We start from the raw sequence: 27,024 nt of genomic DNA on the forward strand, positions 1-27,024 counted from the left end.
AGTGAGCAGAGTGAGTAGAGTGAGTAGAGTGAGTAGAGTGAGTAGAGTGAGCAGAGTGAGTATAGTGAGTAGAGTGAGCAGAGTGAGTAGAGGAGAGTGAGTAGAGTGAGTAGAGTGAGCAGAGTGAGTAGAGTGAGCAGAGGAGCAGAGTGAGCAGAGTGAGTAGAGTGAGCAGAGTGAGCAGAGTGAGCAGAGTGAGTAGAGTGAGTAGAGTGAGTAGAGTGAGTAGCGTGAGTAGAGTGAGTAGAGTGAGTAGAGTGAGCAGAGGAGAGTGAGCAGAGGAGCAGAGTGAGCAGAGTGAGCAGAGTGAGCAGAGTGAGCAGAGTGAGCAGAGTGAGCAGAGTGAGCAGAGGAGAGTGAGTAGAGTGAGCAGAGTGAGCAGAGGAGCAGAGTGAGCAGAGGAGCAGAGTGAGCAGAGTGAGCAGAGGAGCAGAGTGAGCAGAGTGAGCAGAGTGAGTAGAGTGAGTAGAGTGAGTAGAGTGAGTAGAGTGAGCAGAGGAGAGTGAGCAGAGGAGCAGAGTGAGTAGAGTGAGCAGAGTGAGCAGAGTGAGTAGAGTGAGCAGAGGAGAGTGAGCAGAGGAGCAGAGTGAGTAGAGTGAGCAGAGGAGAGTGAGCAGAGGAGCAGAGTGAGCAGAGTGAGTAGAGTGAGCAGAGGAGAGTGAGCAGAGGAGCAGAGTGAGCAGAGTGAGTAGAGTGAGCAGAGGAGAGTGAGCAGAGGAGCAGAGTGAGTAGAGGAGCAGAGTGAGCAGAGTGAGTAGAGTGAGTAGAGTGAGTAGAGTGAGCAGAGTGAGTAGAGTGAGCAGAGTGAGTAGAGTGAGTAGAGTGAGTAGAGTGAGTAGAGTGAGTAGAGTGAGCAGAGTGAGTAGAGTGAGCAGAGGAGAGTGAGCAGAGGAGAGTGAGCAGAGGAGCAGAGTGAGTAGAGTGAGCAGAGGAGAGTGAGCAGAGTGAGTAGAGTGAGCAGAGTGAGTAGAGGAGAGTGAGCAGAGTGAGTAGAGTGAGCAGAGTGAGTAGAGGAGAGTGAGCAGAGGAGCAGAGTGAGTAGAGTGAGCAGGAGAGTGAGCAGAGGAGCAGAGTGAGGAGAGTGAGCAGAGTGAGCAGAGTGAGTAGAGTGAGCAGAGTGAGTAGAGTGAGAGAGTGAGCAGAGGAGAGTGAGCAGAGGAGCAGAGTGAGCAGAGTGAGTAGAGGAGCAGAGGAGAGTGAGCAGAGGAGCAGAGTGAGTAGAGGAGCAGAGTGAGCAGAGTGAGTAGAGTGTAGAGTGAGTAGAGTGAGTAGAGTGAGTAGAGTGAGTAGAGTGAGTAGAGTGAGCAGAGTGAGTAGAGTGAGCAGAGTGAGTAGAGTGAGTAGAGGAGAGTGAGCAGAGTGAGCAGAGGAGCCTAGGAGCAGGGTGAGGAGGGTGAGCAGAGGAGCAGAGTGAGCAGAGGAGCAGAGGAGCAGGGTGAGCAGGGTGAGCAGAGGAGCAGAGTGAGCAGAGGAGCAGGGTGAGCAGAGGAGCAGAGGAGCAGAGGAGCAGGGTGAGCAGAGGAGCAGGGTGAGCAGAGGAGCAGGGTGAGCAGAGGAGCAGGGTGAGCAGAGGAGCAGGGTGAGCAGAGGAGCAGAGGAGCAGGGTGAGCAGAGGAGCAGAGTGAGCAGATGAGCAGGGTGAGCAGAGGAGCAGAGTGAGCAGAGGAGCAGAGTGAGCAGAGTGAGTAGAGTGAGTAGAGTGAGTAGAGGAGCAGAGGAGCAGAGTGAGTAGAGTGAGCAGAGTGAGTAGAGTGAGCAGAGTGAGCAGAGTGAGCAGAGTGAGCAGAGTGAGTAGAGTGAGCAGAGTGAGCAGAGTGAGCAGAGTGAGCAGAGTGAGCAGAGTGAGCAGAGTGAGCAGAGTGAGCAGAGTGAGCAGAGTGAGCAGAGTGAGCAGAGTGAGCAGAGTGAGCAGAGTGAGCAGAGTGAGCAGAGTGAGCAGAGTGAGTAGAGTGAGCAGAGTGAGTAGAGTGAGTAGAGTGAGTAGAGTGAGCAGAGTGAGTAGAGTGAGCAGAGTGAGTAGAGTGAGTAGAGGAGAGTGAGCAGAGTGAGCAGAGGAGCCTAGGAGCAGGGTGAGGAGGGTGAGCAGAGTGAGCAGAGTGAGCAGAGTGAGCAGAGGAGCCTAGGAGCAGGGTGAGGAGAGTGAGCAGAGTGAGCAGAGTGAGCAGAGTGAGCAGAGTGAGCAGAGGAGCCTAGGAGCAGGGTGAGGAGAGTGAGCAGAGGAGCAGAGTGAGCAGAGTGAGCAGAGGAGCCTAGGAGCAGGGTGAGGAGGGTGAGCAGAGGAGCAGAGTGAGCAGAGGAGCAGAGGAGCAGGGTGAGCAGGGTGAGCAGAGGAGCAGAGTGAGCAGAGTGAGCAGAGGAGCAGAGTGAGCAGAGTGAGCAGAGGAGCAGAGTGAGCAGAGGAGCAGAGGAGCCTAGGAGCAGGGTGAGGAGGGTGAGCAGAGGAGCAGCGTGAGCAGAGGAGCAGAGGAGCAGGGTGAGCAGAGGAGCAGAGTGAGCAGAGGAGCAGAGGAGCAGGGTGAGCAGAGGAGCAGGGTGAGCAGAGGAGCAGGGTGAGCAGAGGAGCAGAGTGAGCAGAGGAGCAGGGTGAGCAGAGGAGCAGGGTGAGCAGAGGAGCAGGGTGAGGAGGAGCAGAGGAGCAGGGTGAGCAGAGGAGCAGGGTGAGCAGAGGAGCAGGGTGAGCAGAGGAGCAGGGTGAGCAGAGGAGCAGAGGAGCAGGGTGAGCAGAGGAGCCTAGGAGCAGGGTGAGCAGAGGAGCAGAGGAGCAGGGTGAGCAGAGGAGCAGAGTGAGCAGAGGAGCAGAGGAGCAGGGTGAGCAGAGGAGCAGGGTGAGCAGAGGAGCAGAGTGAGCAGAGGAGCAGAGGAGCAGGGTGAGCAGGGTGAGCAGAGGAGCAGGGTGAGCAGAGGAGCAGGGTGAGCAGAGGAGCAGGGTGAGCAGAGGAGCAGAGTGAGCAGAGGAGCAGAGGAGCAGGGTGAGCAGAGGAGCAGGGTGAGCAGAGGAGCAGGGTGAGCAGAGGAGCAGGGTGAGCAGAGGAGCAGAGGAGCAGGGTGAGCAGAGGAGCAGAGTGAGCAGATGAGCAGGGTGAGCAGAGGAGCAGAGTGAGCAGAGGAGCAGAGTGAGCAGAGGAGCAGGGTGAGCAGAGGAGCAGGGTGAGCAGAGGAGCAGGGTGAGCAGGGTGAGCAGAGGAGCAGAGTGAGCAGAGGAGCAGGGTGAGCAGGGTGAGCAGAGGAGCAGAGTGAGCAGAGTGAGCAGGGTGAGGAGGGTGAGCAGAGGAGCAGAGTGAGCAGAGAAGCAGGGTGAGCAGGGTGAGCAGAGGAGCGGAGTGAGCAGGGTGAGCAGAGGAGCAGGGTGAGCAGAGGAGCAGGGTGAGCAGAGGAGCAGGGTGAGCAGAGGAGCAGGGTGAGCAGAGGAGCAGGGTGAGCAGGGTGAGCAGAGGAGCAGAGGATCAGGGTGAGCAGAGGAGCAGGGTGAGCAGAGGAGCAGAGGAGCAGGGTGAGCAGAGGAGCAGAGTGAGCAGAGGAGCAGAGGAGCAGGGTGAGCAGAGGAGCAGGGTGAGCAGAGGAGCAGGGTGAGCAGAGGAGCAGGGTGAGCAGGGTGAGCAGAGGAGCAGAGGATCAGGGTGAGCAGAGGAGCAGGGTGAGCAGAGGAGCAGAGTGAGCAGAGGAGCAGGGTGAGCAGAGGAGCAGGGTGAGCAGAGGAGCAGGGTGAGGAGGGTGAGCAGAGGAGCAGAGTGAGCAGAGGAGCAGGGTGAGCAGAGGAGCGGAGTGAGCAGAGGAGCAGAGGAGCAGGGTGAGCAGAGGAGCAGGGTGAGCAGAGGAGCAGGGTGAGCAGAGGAGCAGGGTGAGCAGAGGAGCAGAGTGAGCAGAGGAGCAGAGTGAGCAGAGGAGCAGGGTGAGCAGAGGAGCAGGGTGAGCAGAGGAGCAGGGTGAGCAGAGGAGCAGAGTGAGCAGAGGAGCAGGGTGAGCAGAGGAGCAGGGTGAGCAGAGGAGCAGGGTGAGCAGAGGAGCAGAGTGAGCAGAGGAGCAGGGTGAGCAGAGGAGCAGAGTGAGCAGAGGAGCATATCTTATTAAGGAGCACTTCTGTACTTTTCAACTAAGACTCGTAGACTCGTAGACTCGTAGACTTGTAGATTTGTAAATTCATAGACTTGTAGATTCATAGACTTGTAGACTCGTAGACTTGTAGACTCGTAGACTTGTAGACTCGTCGATTCGTAGATTTGTAGATTCGTAGATTTGTAGACTCGTAGACTCGTAGATTCGTGGACTTGTAGATTTGTAGTCATCTATAAAAAAAATATTCTATTGATATTCTGGATTTATTTTTCAAGCATTCAGAATGCTTTGAAGTGCTGTGAATACATGCTGTGTGTGAATACAGGTGGTGTGTGTGTGTGTGTGTGTGTGTGTGTGTGTGTGTGTGTGTGTATGAATACAGTTGGTGTGTGTGTGTGTGTGTGTGTGTGTGTGTGTGTGTATGAATACAGTGTGTGTGTGTGTGTGTGTGTGTGTGTATGAATACAGTTGGTGTGTGTGTGTGTGTGTGTGTGTGTGTGTGTGTGTGTGTGTGATGAGAGAGAGTGTGTGTGTGTAAGTGTGTGTGTGTGTGTGTGTGTGGTGTGTGTGTGTGTGTGTGTGTGAGAATACAGTTGGTGTGTGTGTGTGTGTGTGTGTGTGTGTGTGTGTGTGTGTGTGTGTGTGTGTGTGTGTGTGTGTGTGTAGAATACAGTTGAGTGTGTGTGTGTGTGTGTGTGTGTGTGTGTCTGTGTGTGTGTGTGTGTGTTTGTGTCTGTGTCTGTGTGTGTGTGTGTGTGTGTGTGTGTCTGTGTGTGGTGTCGAGCATGGATTAGACATTTTCTGCCAAGATGTATGGTGCTCCAATCATATCTCACCCAGCAGCTGCAGAGAGGAGGGATGCAGGGAGGGAAGGAAGGGAGTGTGTCACCTTGTCAGTGTGTGTGCATGCGGATTCCATGCCATTCCATGCCACAGACAACGTGGCAGGAGAGAGAGAGGGAAAGAGAGAGAGAGAGAGAGAGCGAGAGAGATGGAGGGAGAGAGAGAGAGAGAGAGAGAGATAGTAAGAGGGAGAGGGAGGGAGAGAGAGAGATAGTAAGAGGGAGGGGAGGGAGAGAGAGAGATAGTAAGAGAGCGAGGGAGAGGGAGGGAGAGAGATAGTAAGGGAGCAAGGAGAGAGAGAGAGAGGAGGGAGGAGAGAGAGAGAGAGATAGTAAGAGAGCGAGGGAGAGGGAGGAGAGAGATAGTAAGGAGCAAGGAGAGAGAGAGAGGGAGGGAGGGAGAGAGAGAGAGAGATAGTAAGAGAGCGAGGGAGAGGGAGGGAGAGAGATAGTAAGGAGCAAGGGAGAGAGAGACCAAGAGGGAGGGAGGGAGAGAGAGAGAGAGATAGTAAGAGAGCGAGGGAGAGAGGGAGAGAGATAGTAAGAGAGAGAGGGAGGGAGGGAGAGAGAGAGAGAGAGATAGTAAGAGAGCGAGGGAGAGAGGGAGAGAGATAGTAAGAGAGAGAGCGAGGGAGAGAGGGAGAAAGAGCGAGTGAGCGAGGAGTCTTTAATCACTGAAGTGGGATCAGGGAGTTATGTTGAACCTAGTGAGATTATAGGAAGAGGTTTAATCACCTTGAGGAGAGGGAGGAGCATGGTGGAAACAGATTAGAATGACCAAACAGACATATCCTGAGAGAGGGAGAGAGAGAGAGAGGGAGGAGCATGGTGGAAACAGATTAGAATGACCAAACAGACATATCCTGAGAGAGGGAGAGAGAGAGAGAGGGAGGAGCATGGTGGAAACAGATTAGAATGACCAAACAGACATATCCTGAGAGAGGGAGAGAGAGAGAGAGGGAGGAGCATGGTGGAAACAGATTAGAATGACCAATCAGACATATCCTGAGAGAGGGAGAGAGAGAGAGAGGGAGGAGCATGGTGGAAACAGATTAGAATGACCAATCAGACATATCCTGAGAGAGGGAGAGAGAGAGAGAGGGAGGAGCATGGTGGAAACAGATTAGAATGACCAATCAGACATATCCTGAGAGAGGGAGAGAGAGAGAGAGGGAGGAGCATGGTGGAAACAGATTAGAATGACCAATCAGACATATCCTGAGAGAGGGGAGAGAGAGAGAGGGAGGAGCATGGTGGAAACAGATTAGAATGACCAAACAGACATATCCTGAGAGAGGGAGAGAGAGAGAGAGGGAGGAGCATGGTGGAAACAGATTAGAATGACCAAACAGACATATCCTGAGAGAGGGAGAGAGAGAGAGAGGGAGGAGCATGGTGGAAACAGATTAGAATGACCAAACAGACATATCCTGAGAGAGGGAGAGAGAGAGAGAGGGAGGAGCATGGTGGAAACAGATTAGAATGACCAAACAGACATATCCTGAGAGAGGGAGAGAGAGAGAGAGGGAGGAGCATGGTGGAAACAGATTAGAATGACCAAACAGACATATCCTGAGAGAGGGAGAGAGAGAGAGAGGGAGGAGCATGGTGGAAACAGATTAGAATGACCAAACAGACATATCCTGAGAGAGGGAGAGAGAGAGAGAGGGAGGAGCATGGTGGAAACAGATTAGAATGACCAAACAGACATATCCTGAGAGAGGGAGAGAGAGAGAGAGGGAGGAGCATGGTGGAAACAGATTAGAATGACCAAACAGACATATCCTGAGAGAGGGAGAGAGAGAGAGAGGGAGAAGCATGGTGGAAACAGATTAGAATGACCAAACAGACATATCCTGAGAGAGGGGAGAGAGAGAGAGGGAGGAGCATGGTGGAAACAGATTAGAATGACCAAACAGACATATCCTGAGAGAGGGAGAGAGAGAGAGAGGGAGGAGCATGGTGGAAACAGATTAGAATGACCAAACAGACATATCCTGAGAGAGGGAGAGAGAGACAGGAGGGCTAGAGAGAGAGTGGGAGAGAGAGAGAGCTTGGAAGACAGAACGAGGGGCAGAGAAAGAGGGAGAGACCGACAGACAGAGAGAGAGCGATATGGAGGGAGCAAGAGACGTGAGACAGACAGGGGGGACTCCAGTCCTTGGTTTCCACTAAGAGGAGAGAGAGGGAGGAACTGACTACTCCAGTCCTTGGTTTCCACTGAGAGGAGAGAGAGAGGAACTGACTACTCCAGTCCTTGGTTTCCACTGAGAGGAGAGAGAGGAACTGACTACCTCAGTCCTTGGTTTCCACTGAGAGGAGAGAGAGAGAGGAATTGACTACTCCAGTCATTGGTTTCCACTGAGAGGAGAGAGAGAGGAACTGACTACTCCAGTCATTGGTTTCCACTGAGAGGAGAGAGAGGGAGGAACTGACTACTCCAGTCCTTGGTTTCCACTGAGAGGAGAGAGAGAGGAACTGACTACTCCAGTCCTTGGTTTCCACTGAGAGGAGAGAGAGGAACTGACTACCTCAGTCCTTGGTTTCCACTGAGAGGAGAGAGAGAGAGGAATTGACTACTCCAGTCATTGGTTTCCACTGAGAGGAGAGAGAGGAACTGACTACCTCAGTCCTTGGTTTCCACTGAGAGGAGAGAGAGAGAGAGGAACTGACTACTCCAGTCATTGGTTTCCACTGAGAGGAGAGAGAGAGGAACTGACTACTCCAGTCCTTGGTTTCCACTGAGAGAGAGAGAGAGAGAGAGAGAGGAACTGACTACTCCAGTCCTTGGTTTCCACTAAGAGGAGAGAGAGAGAGGAACTGACTACTCCAGTCCTTGGTTTCCACTAAGAAGAGAGAGCGAGAGGAACTGACTACTCCAGTCCTTGGTTTCCACTAAGAGGAGAGAGAGAGAGGAACTGACTACTCCAGTCCTTGGTTTCCACTGAGAGGAGAGAGAGGAACTGACTACCTCAGTCCTTGGTTTCCACTAAGAGGAGAGAGAGAGAGGAACTGACTACATCAGTCCTTGGTTTCCACTGAGAGGAGAGAGAGGAACTGACTACCTCTGTCCTTGGTTTCCACTAAGAGGAGAGAGAGAGGAACTGACTACCTCAGTCCTTGGTTTCCACTGAGAGGAGAGAGAGAGAGAGAGGGACTGACTACATCAGTCCTTGGTTTCCACTGAGAGGAGAGAGAGGAACTGACTACCTCTGTCCTTGGTTTCCACTAAGAGGAGAGAGAGAGAGGAACTGACTACCTCAGTCCTTGGTTTCCACTAAGAGGAGAGAGAGAGAGGAACTGACTACTCCAGGCCTTGGTTTCCACTGAGAGGAGAGAGAGGAACTGACTACCTCAGTCCTTGGTTTCCACTGAGAGGAGAGAGAGGAACTGACTACTCCAGTCCTTGTTTTCCACTGAGAGGAGAGAGAGAGAGAGAGAGGAACTGACTACTCCAGTCCTTGGTTTCCACTGAGAGGAGAGAGAGAGCGAGGAACTGACTACTCCAGTCCTTGTTTTCCACTGAGAGGAGAGAGAGGAACTGACTACCTCAGTCCTTGGTTTCCACTGAGAGGAGAGAGAGGAACTGACTACCTCAGTCCTTGGTTTCCACTGAGAGGAGAGAGAGAGAGGAACTGACTACATCAGTCCTTGGTTTCCACTGAGAGGAGAGAGAGGAACTGACTACTCCAGTCCTTGGTTTCCACTGAGAGGAGAGAGAGGAACTGACTACCTCAGTCCTTGGTTTCCACTGAGAGGAGAGAGAGAGGAACTGACTACTCCAGTCATTGGTTTCCACTGAGAGGAGAGAGAGGAACTGACTACCTCTGTCCTTGGTTTCCACTGAGAGGAGAGAGAGAGAGAGGAACTGACTACTCCAGTCCTTGGTTTCCACTGAGAGGAGAGAGAGGAACTGACTACCTCTGTCCTTGGTTTCCACTGAGAGGAGAGAGAGAGAGAGGAACTGACTACTCCAGTCCTTGGTTTCCACTGAGAGGAGAGAGAGGAACTGACTACCTCAGTCCTTGGTTTCCACTGAGAGGAGAGAGAGAGGAACTGACTACTCCAGGCCTTGGATTCCACTGCAGACAAATTTAATAAGAGCAGGCGGCAGGGAAAAAGCCATGTGACCGACTGGCTGATTACTTGAATCACTTCCCCCTCCCAGCCAGCCCTTTACACACACATTTCTCCCATTCAAGGGCACTCCCCTTCCCTCCATGCACTATATAGGGAACAGGATGCAAATTAGGACAGAGACAATGTGTGTGGGTGCCGTTGAGTAAGATCTGTTTTATGAGATGAAATGAACAGGTCTTTCTTGTACAAATGTATTTTTTTTTATCTCAATGAGCATACGAAATAAAGATTCAAGATTCAGTTGAGAATAAAAATAATATAAGAATAACAATAAGATGAATTACTTTATCAAACTGATATTTCACTTCTGCTTTATCGCAACCCCTCTTTATTTATTAGCCTTTATTTAACAAACAAATTCTTATTTTCAATAACAGCCTAGGAGAACAGTGGGTTAACTGCCTGTGCAGAGGTAGAACGACAGATTTGTACCTTGTCAGCTCGGGGGTTTGAACTTGCAACCTTCCGGTGACTAGTCCAATGCTCTAACCACTAGGCTACCCTGCCACCCCATATATACAGGTTGGAGAGGTTGGAGAGGGGACTGTTATCTACAGGTTGGAGAGGGGACTGTTATATACAGGTTGGAGAGGGGACTGTTATATAGAGGTTGGAGAGGGGACTGTTATATAGAGGTTGGAGAGGGGACTGTTATATACAGGTTGGAGGAGGTTGGAGAGGGGACTGTTATCTACAGGTTGGAGAGGGGACTGTTATAGGTTAGAGGTTGGAGAGGGGACTGTTATATACAGGTTGGAGAGGGGGACTGTTATACAGGTTGGAGAGGTTGGAGAGGGGACTGTTATATACAGGTTGGAGAGGGGACTGTTATATACAGGTTGGAGAGGGGACTGTTATATACAGGTTGGAGAGGGGACTGTTATATACAGGTTGGAGAGGGGACTGTTATATACAGGTTGGAGAGGGGGACTGTTATATACAGGTTGGAGAGGTTGGAGAGGGGACTGTTATATACAGGTTGGAGAGGGGACTGTTATATACAGGTTGGAGAGGTTGGAGAGGGGACTGTTATATACAGGTTGGAGAGGGGGACTGTTATATACAGGTTGGAGAGGTTGGAGAGGGGACTGTTATATACAGGTTGGAGAGGGGACTGTATATATAGAGGTTGGAGAGGGGACTGTTATATACAGGTTGGAGAGGGGACTGTTATCTACAGGTTGGAGAGGGGACTGTTATATACAGGTTGGAGAGGGGGACTGTTATATACAGGTTGGAGAGGGGACTGTTATATAGAGGTTGGAGAGGGGACTGTTATATACAGGTTGGAGAGGGGACTGTTATATACAGGTTGGAGAGGGGACTGTTATATACAGGTTGGAGAGGGGGACTGTTATATACAGGTTGGAGAGGGGACTGTTATATAGAGGTTGGAGAGGGGACTGTTATACAGGTTGGAGAGGGGACTGTTATATACAGGAAGCTGTCTTCCAATTACCACTGAAGGTTTCGTCCCAAATCACTATCATCCTATTCCCTATATATAGTGCAGGGCCCTGTGCAAAGAGGATATGGTGCTATGGTAACCATGGTGCTGTTGTAACTATGGTAATGTTGGTGATATGAGAGGATATGGTGCTATGGTAACTATGGTGCTGTGGTAACTATGGTGCTTCAAGAGGGAGTTGAAGGATTCGTCCCAAATCACACCCTATTCCCTATGTATAGTGCAGGGCCCTGTGCAAAAGTAGTGCACTATGTATTTTTATTTTTTATTTTACCTTTATTTTACTAGGCAAGTCAGTTAAGAACAAATTCTTATTTTCAATGACGGCCTAGGAACAGTGGGTTAACTCTAACCACTAGTCTACCCTGCCGGCTCTACACTCTAACCACTAGTCTACCCTGCCGCCTCTACACTCTAACCACTAGTCTACCCTGCCGCCTCTACACTCTAACCACTAGTCTACCCTGCCGCCTCTCCACTCTAACCACTAGTCTACCCTGCCGCCTCTACACTCTAACCACTAGTCTACCCTGCCGCCTCTACACTCTAACCACTAGTCTACCCTGCCGCCCCAAATGGTGTCCTATAGAAAATAGGACACCATTTGGGACGAAGCCTTAATTAACACTCATATAACAAACAGGTCCCATGTGCCTCAGTTGGTAGAGCATGGCGCTTGCAACCCCAGGGTTGTGGGTTTGTTTCCCACGCCGACCAGTATGAAAATATATACACTCACTACTGTAAGTTGATCTGGATAAGAGCATCTACTAAATTAGCTAAAATGTCAACCGCGTAGCAGCTATACTATCTTTAGGTCTATGTTATGGATGTCGAAGATGGTTGCACTTACATTCCGATCAGTTCTCTCCCTGCATTCCAGTCCGCACACACACCACGGGACAAGAATAGATGAGACGCAATGACAGGACCTAAATGTAGCCCTGAATCCAACCCCTGACCCTTACGCCATTCACTATAGATGGGAATCTAAAGGCTCTTGAGATCCATCAGTGTTATATATATATATATATAAATATTGAACAAGCAATGTCGGAGCGCCATAGACGTAGATACAGTAGAATAGAATACAGTATATACATATGAGATGAGTAATGCATAGACGTAGATACAGTAGAATAGAATACAGTATATACATATGAGATGAGTAATGCATAGACGTAGATACAGTAGAATAGAATACAGTATATACATATGAGATGAGTAATGCATAGACGTAGATACAGTAGAATAGAATACAGTATATACATATGAGATGAGTAATGCATAGACGTAGATACAGTAGAATAGAATACAGTATATACATATGAGATGAGTAATGCATAGATGTAGGTACAGTAGAATAGAATACAGTATATACATATGAGATGAGTAAAGCATAGACGTAGATACAGTAGAATAGAATACAGTATATACATATGAGATGAGTAATGCATAGACGTAGATACAGTAGAATAGAATACAGTATATACATATGAGATGATAATGCATAGATGCAGGTACAGTAGAATAGAATAAAATACATATGAGATGAGTAAAGCATACGTAGATCTTTAGAATAGAATACAGTATATACATATGAGATGTAATGCATAGAAGATGGTAGAATAGAATACAGTATATACATATGAGATGAGTAATGCATTCCAGATACAGTAGAATAGAATACAGTATATACATATGAGATGAGTAATGCATAGACGTAGGTACAGTAGAATAGAATACAGTATATACATATGAGATGAGTAATGCATAGACGTAGATACAGTAGAATAGAATACAGTATATACATATGAGATGAGAATAGACGTAGATACAGTAGAATAGAATACAGTATATACATATGAGATGATCCATCAGACGTAGATACAGTAGAATAGAATACAGTATATACATATGAGATGAGTAAAGCATAGACGTAGATACAGTAGAATAGAATACAGTATATACATATGAGATGAGTAATGCATAGATGTAGGTACAGTAGAATAGAATACAGTATATACATATGAGATGAGTAATGCATAGACGTAGATACAGTAGAATAGAATACAGTATATACATATGAGATGAGTAATGCATAGACGTAGATACAGTAGAATAGAATACAGTATATACATATGAGATGAGTAATGCATAGACGTAGATACAGTAGAATAGAATACAGTATATACATATGAGATGAGTAAAGCATAGACGTAGATACAGTAGAATAGAATACAGTATATACATATGAGATGAGTAATGCATAGACGTAGATACAGTAGAATAGAATACAGTATATACATATGAGATGAGTAATGCATAGACGTAGATACAGTAGAATAGAATACAGTATATACATATGAGATGAGTAAAGCATAGACGTAGATACAGTAGAATAGAATACAGTATATACATATGAGATGAGTAATGCATAGACGTAGATACAGTAGAATAGAATACAGTATATACATATGAGATGAGTAATGCATAGACGTAGATACAGTAGAATAGAATACAGTATATACATATGAGATGAGTAATGCATAGACGTAGATACAGTAGAATAGAATACAGTATATACATATGAGATGAGTAAAGCATAGACGTAGATACAGTAGAATAGAATACAGTATATACATATGAGATGAGTAAAGCATAGACGTAGATACAGTAGAATAGAATACAGTATATACATATGAGATGAGTAAAGCATAGACGTAGATACAGTAGAATAGAATACAGTATATACATATGAGATGAGTAATGCATAGACGTAGATACAGTAGAATAGAATACAGTATATACATATGAGATGAGTAATGCATAGACGTAGATACAGTAGAATAGAATACAGTATATACATATGAGATGAGTAATACAAAATATATGTAAACATTGTTAAAGTGACGCAATATTGGCTAGTGTCCAGATCAATACTGGACACGAGGGACATTTTAAACCTACAAATTCAAGGTTTACTTTTGTTCCGATGGTCTGTAACAAAATGTAATGTGCCAATACTGTGTTGATGCGTCCTTGACGTGGCTACAAGGCTACTACTAACGTTATGCAACATTTCCACGTTTTCATTTTTCTGTTTCACACACTTCCATGAGCTGTCATGGAAAAAGTATGTTTATCGTACATCTTTAGCCTTACGGATTTGTCAAAATAGGGGCAGAAACGACAGATTTTTTACCTTGTCAGCTCGGGGATTCAATCTAGTAACCTTTCGGTTACTGGCCCAATGCTCAATACACTAGGCTACCCTGCCGCCCCAAAATGCACGGCCCCATGTTGCAAGGATCTGTACACAATTCCTGGACGCTGAAAATGTCCCAGTTCTTCCATGGTCTGCATACTCACCAGACATGTCACCCATTGAGCATGTTCGGGATGCTCTGGATTGACGTGTACGACAGTGTGTTCCAGTTCCCGCCAACAGACAGTAACTTCGCAGAGCCATCAAAGAGGAGTGGGACAAAATAAAAATAAAAATCTAATTTAATGAAGCAAGTCAGTTGAGAAGAAATTCTTATTTACAATGATGGCCTACACCGGCCCAACCCGAACACCGGCCGAACCCGAACACCGGCCCAACCCGGACACCGGCCCAACCCGAACACCGGCCCAACCCGAACACTGGCCCAACCCGGACACCGGCCCAACCCGGACACCGGCCCAACCCGAACACCGGCCCAACCGAACACCGGCCCAACCCGAACACCGGCCCAACCCGAACACCGGCTGAACCCGAACACCGGCCCAACCCGAACACCGGCCCAACCCGAACACCGGCCCAATTGTGTGCTGCCCTGTGGGACTCCCAATCACGGCCGGTTCTGATACAGCCTGGATTCGAACCAGGGTGTCTGTAGTGACGCCTCTAGTAATGAGATGCAGAGCCTTAGACCGCTGCGCCACTCCGGAGCCCTGTATCATTGGAATGTGTGTAAACAGAAAATAAACTGTTGTTGTATATTTGTTGTTTACACACAGTCCTGGTTCAGCTCAGCATGTGGTCATTCTTAGTTTGATTATTAGTTTGACATTTTAACATACAATTATTTGTTTAATAGTTTATTTTTATTTTTTACCCCCTATTTATTTTTCTCCCCAATTTCGTGATGTCCAATTACGATCCAATTACGATCCAATTACGATCCAATTACGATCTTGTCTCATCGCTGCAACTCCCCAATGGGATTGGGAGAGGCAAAGGTCGACTCATGCGTCCTCCGAAACATAACCCGCAAAACTGCGCTTCTTAACACCCACCCGCTCACACGATTGGCCGGTTTCTCGACTGAATGATCTAAACCTAGGATTACAGTTTCCCACACGATTGGCCGGTTTCTCGACTGAATGATCTAAACCTAGGATTACAGTTTCCCACACGATTGGCCGGTTTCTCGACTGAATGATCTAAACCTAGGATTACAGTTTCCCACACGACTGACCTGTTTCTAGACTGAATGATCTGAACCTAGGATTACAGTTTCCCACACGACTGGTCGGTTTGTCGACTGAATGATCTGAACCTAGGATTACAGTTTCTCACACGACTGGCCTGTTTCTCGACTGAATGATCTGAACCTAGGATTACAGTTTCTCACACGACTGGCCGGTTTCTCGACTGAATGATCTGAACCTAGGATTACAGTTTCTCACACGACTGGCCGGTTTCTCGACTGAATGATCTGAACCTAGGATTACAGTTTCTCACACGACTAGCCTGTTTCTCGACTGAATGATCTGAACCTAGGATTACAGTTTCTCACACGACTGGCCTGTTTCTCGACTGAATGATCTGAACCTAGGATTACAGTTCCTCCGCAACTACAGTTGAAGTCGGAAGTTTACATACACTTAGGTTGGAGTCAGTTTTTCAACCACTCCACAAATGTCTTGTTAACAAACTATAGTTTTGGCAAGTCGGTTAGGACATCTACTTTGAGCATGACACAAGTCGTTTTTCCAACAATTGTTTACAGACAGATTATTTCACTTATAATTTACTGTATCACAATTCCAGTGGGTCAGAAGATTACACACACTAAGTTGACTGTGCCTTTAAACAGCTTGGAAAATTCCAGAAAATTATGTCATGGCTTTAGAAGCTTCTGATAGGCTAATTGACATCATTTGAGTTAATTGGAGGGGTACTTGTGGATATATTTCAAGGCCGATCTTCAAACTCAGTGACTCTTTGCTTGACATCATGGGACAATCAAAAGAAATGAAAAAAGAAACCTCCACAAGTCTGGTTCATCCTTTGGGAGCAATTTCCAAACGCCTGAAGGTACCACGTTCATCTGTACAAACAATAGGACGCAAGTATAAACACCATGGGACCATGCAGCCGTCATACCGATCAGGAAGGAGACGCATTCTGTCTTCTAGAGATGAACGTACTTTGGTGCGAGAAGTGCAAATCAATCCCAGAACAACAGCAAAGGACCTTGTGAAGATACTGGATGAAACAGGTACAAAAGTATCTATATCCACAGTAAAACAAGTCCTATATCAACATAACCTGAAAGGCCGCTTAGTACGGAAGAAGCCACTGCTCCAAAACCGCCATAAAAATGCCAGACTACGGTTTGCAACTGCACATGGGGACAAAGATCATACTTTTTGGAGAAATGTCCTCTGGTCTGATGAAACAAAAATAGAAATGTTTGGCCATAATGACCATTGTTACGTTTGGAGGGAAAAAGGGGGATGCTTGCAAGCCGAAGAACACCATCCCAACCGTGAAGCACGAGGGTGGCAGCATCATGTTGTGGGGGTGCTTCGTTGCAGGAGGGATTGGTGCACTTCACAAAATAGATGGCATCATGAGGTAAGAAAATGATGTGTTGATATATTGAAGCAACATCTCAAGACATCAGTCAGGAAGTTAAAGCTTGGCTGCAAATGGGTCTTCCAAATGGACAATGATCCCAAGCATACTTCCAAAGTTGTGGCAAAATGGCTTAAGGACAACAAAGTCAAGGTATTGGAGTGGCCATCACAAAGCCCTGACCTCAATCCCGTAGAACATTTGTGGGCAGAACTGAAAAACATGTGTGAGCAAGGAGGCCTACAAACCTGACTCAGTTACACCACCTCTGTCAGGAGGAATGGGCCAAATTTCACCCAACTTATTGTGGGAAGCTTGTGGAAGGCTACCCGAAACGTTTGACACAAGTTAAACAATTTGAAGGCAATTCTACCAAATACTAATTGAGTGTAACTTCTGACCCACTGGGAATGTGATGAAAGAAAGAAAAGCTGAAATAAATCATTCTCTCTGCTATTATTCTGACATTTCACATTCTTAAAATAAAGTGGTGATCCTAACTGACCTAAAACAGGGCATTTTTACTCGGATTAAATGTCAGGAATTGTGAAAAATCCAGTCCATTTACCGATATCTGAACAAGAGAGACTCATCGAAATTGGTCCTATAAGAGCTCTTTGTCACTTCCCACGAGCCGGGTTGTGACAAACTCACACTCATTCTTATGTTTAATAAATGTGTTGTATAGTGTGTGTGTGTGGCAGGCTTACAATGATGGCAAAAAACAACATTTGGGAGTGAGCTGACCCTGGTGCTAGAGGGGGTACAGCTGACCCTGGTGCTAGAGGGGGTACAGCTGGAGGCTGAATGTTTGAAGGGGTACGGGCCTATAAAAATTCCAACTTTGTGACAATAGTTTGGGGAAGGTCCTTTTCCTGTTTCAGCATGACAATGCCCCCGCGCACAAAGCGTGGTCCATAAAGATATGGTTTGTCGAGATCGGTGTGGAAGAACTTGACTGGCCTGCACAGAGCCCCGACCTCAACCCCATCAAACACCTTTGAGATTAATTTGAACGCCGACTGCGAGCCAGGCCTAATCGCCCAACATCAGACCTCGCTCAAATTCTGAGCGACAACAGAGTGATCAAATTAATATCCAGCATCTGTATAAGGGTGTCCATTTGGGGGACAGACCATGCCTAAAGATTTTAAGGTTTATTTAAAGCCAATCACATTATGTCCTTATGACATACATAGTAATTGAGATGGGTACTGTGATTGTGTTAGGGTTGTAGTGGGCTTAAAAGGGTTTGTTCACTGGCCACACCTCATAGCCTGGTTCCTCTCTAGGTTTCTAATCTCCACCCGGCACAGCCAGAAGAGGACTGGCCACCCCACATAGCCTGGTTCCTCTCTAGGTTTCTAATCTCCACCCGGCACAGCCAGAAGAGGACTGGCCACCCCTCATAGCCTGGTTCCTCTCTAAGTTTCTAATCTCCACCCGGCACAGCCAGAAGAGGACTGGCCACCCCTCATAGCCTGGTTCCTCTCTAGGTTTCTTCCTAGGTTCTGGCCTTTCTAGGGAGTTTTTCCTAGCCACTGTGCTTCTACACCTGCATTGCTTGCTGTTTGGGGTTTTAGGCTGGGTTTCTGTACAGCACTTTGAGATATCAGCTGATGTAAGAAGGGCTTTATAAATACATTTGATTTGATTTGATCGATGCGTAGTTGTTGTGAAGCATCCTGTTGCCCTTCTGTAGAGCAGTGACAGCAAATCAGATGTATGTGGCAGGCACGGTCACAGCTTATGGCAGATTAAATTCTGTGTGTGTGGGTGTGGGGGTTGTGTGTGTGTGTGTGTGTGGGGGGTTGTGTGTGTGTGTGTGGGGGGGGGTTGTGTGTGTGTGTGGGGGGTTGTGTGTGTGGGTGTGTGTGTGTGTGGGGGGGTGTGTGTGTGTGGGGGGTTGTGTTGTGTTGTGTGTGTTTATTACCATTTGTGTTAGTTTATATTAGTGTCTACAGTACAATAGGCTATGTGTGTGTGAGTGTGTGTGAGGGTTGTGTGTGTGTGTGTGTGAGGGTTGTGTGTGTGTGTGTGTGTGTGTGTGTGTGTGTGTGTGTGTGTGTGTGTGTGTGTGTGTGTGTGTGTGTGTGTGTGTGTGTGTGTGTGTGTGTGTGTGTGTGAGTGTGTTCGTCTCTCTGTGTTTGTCTTAATCTTAGCATGGAGTTGCATGTTCCGTTGTCGTATTGTGTGTGTGTGTGGTGACAGTGGGCAGATGGCGCTCTGTCTGGGGAAATCAGAGGGTAAATCTCTCCATTTAGTGGCCGTAGAGAGAGTCAGGGCTAGAGGGATGGAGGGGAGAGCTGCTCACTCAGCACCCCCAGCAGGGTGACCTGACACGGGCCAAGGAGAGGGAGGAGGGCGGGAGCACCCCCAGAGGGACACGGGCCAAGGAGGGGAGAGCTGCTCACACAGCACCCCAGCAGGGTGACCTGACACGGGCCAAGGAGAGGGAGGAGGGCGGGAGGGGAGAGCTGCTCACACAGCACCCCCAGCAGGGTGACCTGACACAGCCATGGAGAGGGTGGAGGAGGAGAAGCCCAATAATTCCTACTATCTATGACAGCCACACACACACACACACACACACACACACACACACACACACACACACACACACACACACACACACACACACACACACACACACACACACACACACACACAGAAAGCCTGTCGTACAGTATTTTGATATTGGATGTTATATATCAGAATGTCATTAATCGGGGACCCCCCCCAATCTGTTAGTTATCTGAGATGTGTTCTGTCGCTGTCACCTGTCTGTGGGAAACGTTGTGCCATCGATAATGACTGTCAAGAAACAGTTCAATAATAAGCATCATTTTCAATTGTAGCACGATTGAAATCTTGCTCGCCAATGAGACCTATAGTTCATCTAGAACAATAGTGGCATGATGGAGCAGCAAGTCTGTCTAACGGGTGTTGTGTTCCGACCGCAGAGAACCAAACTGATATACTGTACCTCAAATGTGTTGTCAAGGAAACGGAGATAGACGAAGGGAGGATTTCAGAGTGAGATAGATGGAGGGAGGATTTCAGAGTGAGATAGATGGAGGGAGGATTTCAGAGTGAGATAGATAGATGAAGGGAGGATTTCAGAGTGAGATAGATGGAGGGAGGATTTCAGAGTGAGATAGATGGAGGGAGGATGTCAGAGTGAGATAGATGGAGGGAGGATTTCAGAGTGAGATAGATAGATGAAGGGAGGATTTCAGAGTGAGATAGATGAAGGGAGGATGTCAGAGTGAGATAGATAGATGAAGGGAGGATTTCAGAGTGAGATAGATGAAGGGAGGTTTTCAGAGTGAGATAGATGGAGGGAGGATGTCAGAGTGAGATAGATGGAGGGAGGATGTCAGAGTGAGATAGATGGAGGGAGGATGTCAGAGTGAGATAGATGGAGGGAGGATGTCAGAGTGAGATAGATGGAGGGAGGATTTCAGAGTGAGATAGATGGAGGGGAGATAGATGGAGGGAGGATTTCAGAGTGAGATAGATGAAGGGAGGATGTCAGAGTGAGAGAGAGAGAGGGGTGGGGGCCACACAGCAGCAGAGAGGAGAGAGAGGGGGGGGGGGGCCACACAGCAGAGGAGAGGAGAGGGGGGGGGGGCCACACAGCAGAGGAGAGAGAGAGAGAGAGGGTGGGGGCCACACAGCAGTGGAGAGAGAGAGAGAGGGGGTGGGGGCCACACAGCAGAGGAGAGGAGAGAGAGAGGGTGGGGGGCCACACAGCAGCAGAGAGGAGAGAGGAGGAAGAGGGAGGGAGCAGTGGAGAGGAGAGAGAGAGAGGGGTGGGGGGCCACACAGCAGAGGGAGAGGGGAGAGAGAGAGAGGGAGGGGGGGGCCACACAGCAGTGGGGGCCACACAGCAGGAGAGAGAGAGGGGAGGGGGGGGCCACACAGCAGAGAGAGGAGAGAGAGAGGGGTGGGGGCCACACAGCAGAGGAGAGCGGAGTGGGGGCCACACAGCAGTGTAGAGAGAGAGAGGGGTGGGGGGGCCACACAGAGAGAGAGAGAGGTGGGAGGGGGCCACACAGCAGAGGAGAGGGAGGAGGGGTGGGGGGCCACACAGCAGAGGAGAGAGAGAGAGGGGTGGGGGCCACACAGCAGAGGAGAGGGGTGGGGGGCCACACAGCAGTGTAGAGAGAGAGAGAGGTGGGGGGCCACACAGGAGAGAGAGAGAGGGAGGGGTGGGGGCCACACAGGAGAGGAGAGAGAGAGGGGTGTGGGGGTCACACAGCAGAGGAGAGGAGAGAGAGAGATGGGGCCACACAGCAACGGAGAGAGAGAGAGAGAGAGAGAGAGAGAGAGAGGGGTGGGATAGCCACACAGCAGAGGAGAGGAGAGAGAGCGAGAGAGGGGTGGGGGTGCACACAGCAGAGGAGGAGAGAGAGAGAGAGAGAGAGGAGGGGTGGGGGCCACACAGAGGAGGAGAGAGAGAGAGAGAGAGGGTGGGGATAGCCACACAGCAGAGGAGAGGAGAGAGAGGCGGGGGCCACACAGAGAGAGAGGAGAGGGGGGGGGGGCCACACAGCAGAGGAGAGAGAGAGAGAGAGAGAGAGGGGGGGGGGCCACACAGCAGAGGAGAGGAGAGAGAGAGAGAGGGGTGGGGGCCACACAGCAGAGGAGAGAGAGAGAGAGAGAGGGGGGAGGAGCCACACAGCAGAGAGGAGAGAGAGAGAGAGGGGTGGAGGAGCCACACAGCAGAGGAGAGGAGAGTGGAGGAGCCACACAGCAGAGAGAGAGAGAGAGAGAGGGGTGGGGGGCCACACAGCAGAGAGAGGAGAGAGAGAGAGGGGTGGAGGGCCACACAGCAGAGGAGAGGAGAGAGAGGGGTGGGGGCCACACAGCAGAGGAGAGAGAGAGAGAGAGAGAGGGGTGGAGGAGCCACACAGCAGAGGAGAGGAGAGAGAGAGAGAGGGGGGGGGCCACACAGCAGAGGAGAGGAGAGAGAGAGAGGGGTGGAGGAGCCACACAGCAGAGGAGAGAGAGAGAGAGAGGGTGGAGGAGCCACACAGCAGAGGAGAGGAGAGAGAGAGGGGTGGAGGAGCCACACAGCAGAGGAGAGGAGAGAGAGAGAGGGGTGGAGGAGCCACACAGCAGAGGAGAGGAGAGAGAGAGGGGTGGAGGAGCCACACAGCAGAGGAGAGAGAGAGAGAGAGCAGAGAGAGAGAGAGAGGGGTGGAGGAGCCACACAGCAGAGGAGAGAGAGAGAGAGAGAGAGGGGTGGAGGAGCCACACAGCAGAGGAGAGAGAGAGAGGGGGGCCACACAGCAGAGGAGAGGAGAGAGAGAGAGAGGGGTGGAGGAGCCACACAGCAGAGGAGAGGAGAGAGAGAGAGAGAGAGAGAGAGGGGGTGGAGGAGCCACAGCAGAGGAGAGAGAGAGAGAGAGAGGGGTGGGGGGCTACACAGCAGAGAGGAGAGAGAGAGAGAGGGGTGGAGGAGCCACACAGCAGAGAGAGAGAGAGAGAGAGAGAGAGGGGGTGGGGGCCACACAGCAGAGGAGAGAGAGAGAGAGAGAGAGAGAGGGGTGGAGGAGCCACACAGCAGAGGAGAGAGAGAGAGAGAGAGAGAGGGGTGGGGAGCCACACAGCAGAGGAGAGAGAGAGAGAGAGAGAGAGGGTGGAGGAGCCACACAGCAGAGAGAGAGAGAGAGAGAGGGGTGGAGGAGCCACACAGCAGAGGAGAGAGAGAGAGAGAGAGGGGTGGAGGAGCCACACAGCAGAGGAGAGGAGAGAGAGAGAGGGGTGGAGGAGCCACACAGCAGAGGAGAGGAGGGGTGGAGGAGCCACACAGAGAGAGAGGGGTGGAGGAGCCACACAGCAGAGGAGAGAGAGAGAGAGAGAGGGGTGGAGGAGCCACACAGCAGAGAGAGAGAGAGAGAGAGAGGGGTGGAGGAGCCACACAGCAGAGGAGAGGAGAGAGAGAGAGAGAGGGGTGGAGGAGCCACACAGCAGAGGAGAGAGAGAGAGAGGGGTGGAGGAGCCACACAGCAGAGGAGAGAGAGAGAGAGAGGGGTGGAGGAGCCACACAGCAGAGGAGAGGAGAGAGAGAGAGGGGTGGAGGAGCCACACAGCAGAGGAGAGAGAGAGAGAGGGGTGGAGGAGCCACACAGCAGAGGAGAGAGAGAGAGAGAGAGGGGGTGGAGGGCCACACAGCAGAGGAGAGAGAGAGAGAGGGGTGGGAGGGGCACACAGCAGAGGAGAGGAGAGAGAGAGAGAGAGAGGGGGTGGGGGGCCACACAGCAGAGGAGAGGAGAGAGAGAGAGAGAGAGAGGGGTGGAGGAGGGCCCACACAGCAGAGGGGGTGGGAGGGTGGAGGAGCCACACAGCAGAGAGGGAGAGAGAGAGAGGGGTGGAGGAGCCACACAGCAGAGGAGAGGAGAGAGAGAGAGAGGGGTGGAGGAGCCACACAGCAGAGGAGAGGAGAGAGAGAGAGAGGGGTGGAGGAGCCACACAGCAGAGGAGAGAGAGAGAGAGAGAGGGGTGGAGGAGCCACACAGCAGAGGAGAGAGAGAGAGAGAGAGAGGGGTGGAGGAGCCACACAGCAGAGGAGAGAGAGAGAGAGAGAGAGAGAGAGAGAGAGAGAGGGGGTGGAGGAATCACACAGCAGAGGAGAGGAGAGAGAGAGAGAGGAGAGAGAGAGAGGGGTGGAGGAGCCACACAGCAGAGGAGAGGAGAGAGAGAGAGAGGGGTGGAGGAGCCACACAGCAGAGGAGAGGAGAGAGAGAGAGGGGTGGAGGAGCCACACAGCAGAGGAGAGAGAGAGAGAGAGGGGTGGAGGAGCCACACAGCAGAGGAGAGGGAGAGAGAGAGAGAGGGGTGGGAGGGGCCACACAGCAGAGGAGAGGAGAGAGAGAGGGGTGGAGGAGCCACACAGCAGAGGAGAGGAGAGAGAGAGAGAGGGGTGGAGGAGCCACACAGCAGAGGAGAGAGAGAGAGAGGGGTGGGAGGGGCACACAGCAGAGGAGAGGAGAGAGAGAGGGGTGGGAGGGGCACACAGCAGAGGAGAGGAGAGAGAGAGAGAGGGGGTGGGAGGGGCACACAGCAGAGAGAGAGGAGAGAGAGAGAGAGAGAGAGAGAGGGGTGGAGGGGCCACACAGCAGCGGAGAGGATAGAGAGAGGGTGGGAGGGGTGGAGGAGCCACACAGCAGAGGAGAGAGAGAGAGAGAGAGAGAGGGGTGGAGGAGCCACACAGCAGAGGAGAGGAGATAGAGAGAGAGAGAGGGGTGGAGGAGCCACACAGCAGAGGAGAGGAGAGAGAGAGAGAGAGAGGGGTGGAGGAGCCACACAGCAGAGGAGGAGATAGAGAGAGAGAGAGGGGTGGAGAGCCACACAGCAGAGGAGAGAGGAGAGAGAGAGAGGGGTGGAGGAGCCACACAGCAGAGGAGAGAGAGAGAGAGAGAGAGGGGTGGAGGAGCCACACAGCAGAGGAGAGAGAGAGAGAGAGAGGGGTGGAGGAGCCACACAGCAGAGGAGAGGAGAGAGAGAGGGGGTGGAGGAGCCACACAGCAGAGGAGAGGAGAGAGAGAGAGAGAGAGAGAGGGGTGGAGGAGCCACACAGCAGAGGAGAGGAGAGAGAGAGAGAGGGGTGGAGGAGCCACACAGCAGAGGAGAGGAGAGAGAGAGAGGGGTGGAGGAGCCACACAGCAGAGGAGAGGAGAGAGAGAGAGAGGGGTGGAGGAGCCACACAGCAGAGGAGAGGAGAGAGAGAGGGGTGGAGGAGCCACACAGCAGAGGAGAGAGAGAGAGAGAGGGGTGGAGGAGCCACACAGCAGAGGAGAGGAGAGAGAGAGAGAGGGGTGGAGGAGCCACACAGCAGAGGAGAGGAGAGAGAGAGAGAGGGGTGGAGGAGCCACACAGCAGAGGAGAGGAGAGAGAGAGAGGGGTGGAGGAGCCACACAGCAGAGGAGAGGGAGAGAGAGAGAGAGAGAGGGGGTGGAGGGGCAGCACAGCAGAGGAGAGAGAGAGAGAGGGTGGAGGAGCCACACAGCAGAGGAGAGAGAGAGAGAGAGAGGGGTGGGAGGGGCACACAGCAGAGAGAGGAGAGAGAGAGAGAGAGGGGGTTGGGAGGGGCACACAGCAGAGGAGAGGAGGAGAGAGAGGGGTGGAGGGGCACACAGCAGAGGAGAGGGAGAGGGAGACAGAGAGGGGTGGAGGAGCCACACAGCAGAGGAGAGAGAGAGAGAGAGAGAGAGGGGTGGGAGGGGCACACAGCAGAGGAGAGGAGAGAGAGAGAGAGAGAGAGGGGTGGAGGAGCCACACAGCAGAGGAGAGGAGAGGAGAGAGAGAGAGAGGGGTGGAGGGGCCACACAGCAGCGGAGAGAGAGAGAGAGAGAGAGGGGTGGAGGGGGCACACAGCAGAGGAGAGGAGAGGAGAGAGAGGGGTGGGAGGGGTGGAGGAGCCACACAGCAGAGGAGAGAGAGAGAGAGAGAGAGAGAGGGGTGGAGGGGCACACAGCAGAGGAGAGGAGAGGAGAGAGAGGGGTGGAGGAGCCACACAGCAGAGGAGAGAGAGAGAGAGAGAGAGGGGTGGAGGGGGCACACAGCAGAGGAGAGGAGAGGAGAGAGAGGGGTGGGAGGGGTGGAGGGGCACACAGCAGAGGAGAGAGAGAGAGAGAGAGGGGTGGAGGGGCCACACAGCAGAGAGAGAGGAGAGAGAGAGAGAGAGAGAGAGAGAGAGAGGGGTGGAGGGGCACACAGCAGAGGAGAGGAGAGGAGAGAGAGGGGTGGGAGGGGTGGAGCCACACAGCAGAGAGAGAGAGAGAGAGAGAGAGAGAGAGAGGGGTGGAGGGGCACACAGCAGAGGAGAGGAGAGAGAGAGAGAGGGGTGGAGGAGCCACACAGCAGAGGAGAGAGAGAGAGAGAGAGAGAGAGGGGTGGGAGGGGCACACAGCAGCGGAGAGAGAGAGAGAGAGGGTGAGAGGGTGGAGGGGTGGAGGGGCACACAGCAGAGGAGAGGAGAGGAGAGAGAGGGGTGGGAGGGGTGGAGGAGCCACACAGCAGAGGAGAGAGAGAGAGAGAGAGAGAGAGAGAGAGAGAGGGGTGGGGGGAGCCACACAGCAGCGCAAGATCTTAGTTTATTATCCATTGAGACTTGTTTTAAAAAAAAAAAATTGTACAATTGCCTTCATTGATGGAGTTTCATGCGCCACATTTGCAACACTATAGATTAGAAAGGCTGTCGTGTCGTTTTACGAGTACCCCTTGTCGCCAAGAGGAATAATCTTTCGGGTGCTTGATGGTGCTAATAGCATTCCTGCGGTTGCCACTAGTGAGCAGAGGATGCTGCTGCTGCCCGACGACGCTCTGACGATCAGGGAGGGCAATCCCGACTGCCTTACCTCACTCTCAACCGTTTAACCTACATTATCTAACCTATATATTTTGTGTAGTCTGGCTGTCTGTTCCTCGGCGGCGCACAGAACAGCCAAGGATTGCTTTAGGAATATGAATACAGCCGTAACTGTGTGGCTCGGTCCCATCGTCTAGGTTCTTATTCCGTCGCGATTGGGGGAATTCTGTCTCCCGTTCGTTTTCTTTAATGACTGGATTTGTGTTTTGCTGCGCGATGTACATGGATAAAACCAGTGTGCTCCGGGGTAAGTCAATATGGATTCGTTTATTCGCCGTCATCTGTTGTGCCCGTGCATTATCTGTTTGTTCCCGTGAAATAGCGCAGTTAATGATCGGAGACCAGCATATCCGCAGTGGATGTGTGCTAGCCTGCATGTAGTAATGCATCGAGGTCGCGCTTGTCCCCCAGACAGATGGAAGAACAAGGAGCATAGCCATCCATCCACCCACATCACTACAGGTGATGTGATGTTTGCAGCAGGCAGCAGTGAAAACTGTGTCAATGATTTATTGACGGCATACATTCATTTATAATGTGGGAAGTAATCTATTGTTAGTAACCTACAATGTGCATATGCAAGTGGACATTTGGATAAATGACATGGCTGTGTGATCAAAATGTTGGTTGTATCCATTCAAGGACAATCATCCAGGACACAATGAATGGGGTAACACTGGGTAATGCTATTAGTAAAAAAGGATGTAAGAAATGGGCTATGACAAGCTGCACATTAGCTCAATACTCTATAGTAAAACACACTGTGCTGTGTCTTTCAAATGGAATTCTAGGCTTCTATGTATGTATGTTGGTCTCAGGCTGGTCTCAGGCTGGTCTCAGGCTGTTATTAGGCTGGTCTCAGGCAGATATCAGGCAGGTCTCAGGCAGATATCAGGCAGGTATCAGGCTGGTCTCAGGCTGGTCTCAGGCAGATATCAGGTTGGTCTCAGGCTGTTCTCAGGCTGGTCTCAGGCTGGTCTCAGGCAGATATCAGGCTGGTCTCAGGCTGGTCTCAGGCTGGTCTCAGGCAGATATCAGGCTGGTCCCAGGCTGTTCTCTGGCAGATATCAGGCTGATCTCAGGCTGGTATCAGGCTGGTCTCAGGCTGGTATTAGGCTGGTATCAGGCTGGTCTCAGGCTGGTCTCAGGCTGGTATCAGGCTGGTCTCAGGCTGTTCTCAGGCTGGTATTAGGCTGGTCTCAGGCAGGTCTCAGGCTGGTCTCAGTCTGGTCTCAGGCTGGTCTCAGGCAGATATCAGGCTGGTCTCAGGCAGATATCAGGCTGGTCTCAG

At 50.8% G+C, this 27,024-nt stretch overlaps 1 protein-coding gene across 2 annotated transcripts in view; it reads left to right on the top strand.

Annotated features, from left to right (window-relative positions):
- Positions 1 to 27,024, top strand: part of fgd1 (FYVE, RhoGEF and PH domain containing 1) — a 124,811-nt gene that overhangs the window by 22,737 nt on the left and 75,050 nt on the right. The window contains exon 1 of one of the 2 annotated variants that reach the window (XM_042299831.1): positions 25,427 to 25,980. The exons of the other annotated variant lie outside the window; for it this stretch is intronic. Within the exon in view, the coding sequence (XP_042155765.1) occupies positions 25,923 to 25,980 (58 nt within the window). The 5' untranslated portion in view covers positions 25,427 to 25,922. Of the gene's footprint in view, positions 1 to 25,426; positions 25,981 to 27,024 lie in introns of those variants that run through there. 2 annotated transcript variants of the gene reach the window in all.

Source organism: Oncorhynchus tshawytscha, linkage group LG16 (assembly GCF_018296145.1).
Source record: "Oncorhynchus tshawytscha isolate Ot180627B linkage group LG16, Otsh_v2.0, whole genome shotgun sequence".
NCBI lineage: Eukaryota > Metazoa > Chordata > Actinopteri > Salmoniformes > Salmonidae > Oncorhynchus > Oncorhynchus tshawytscha.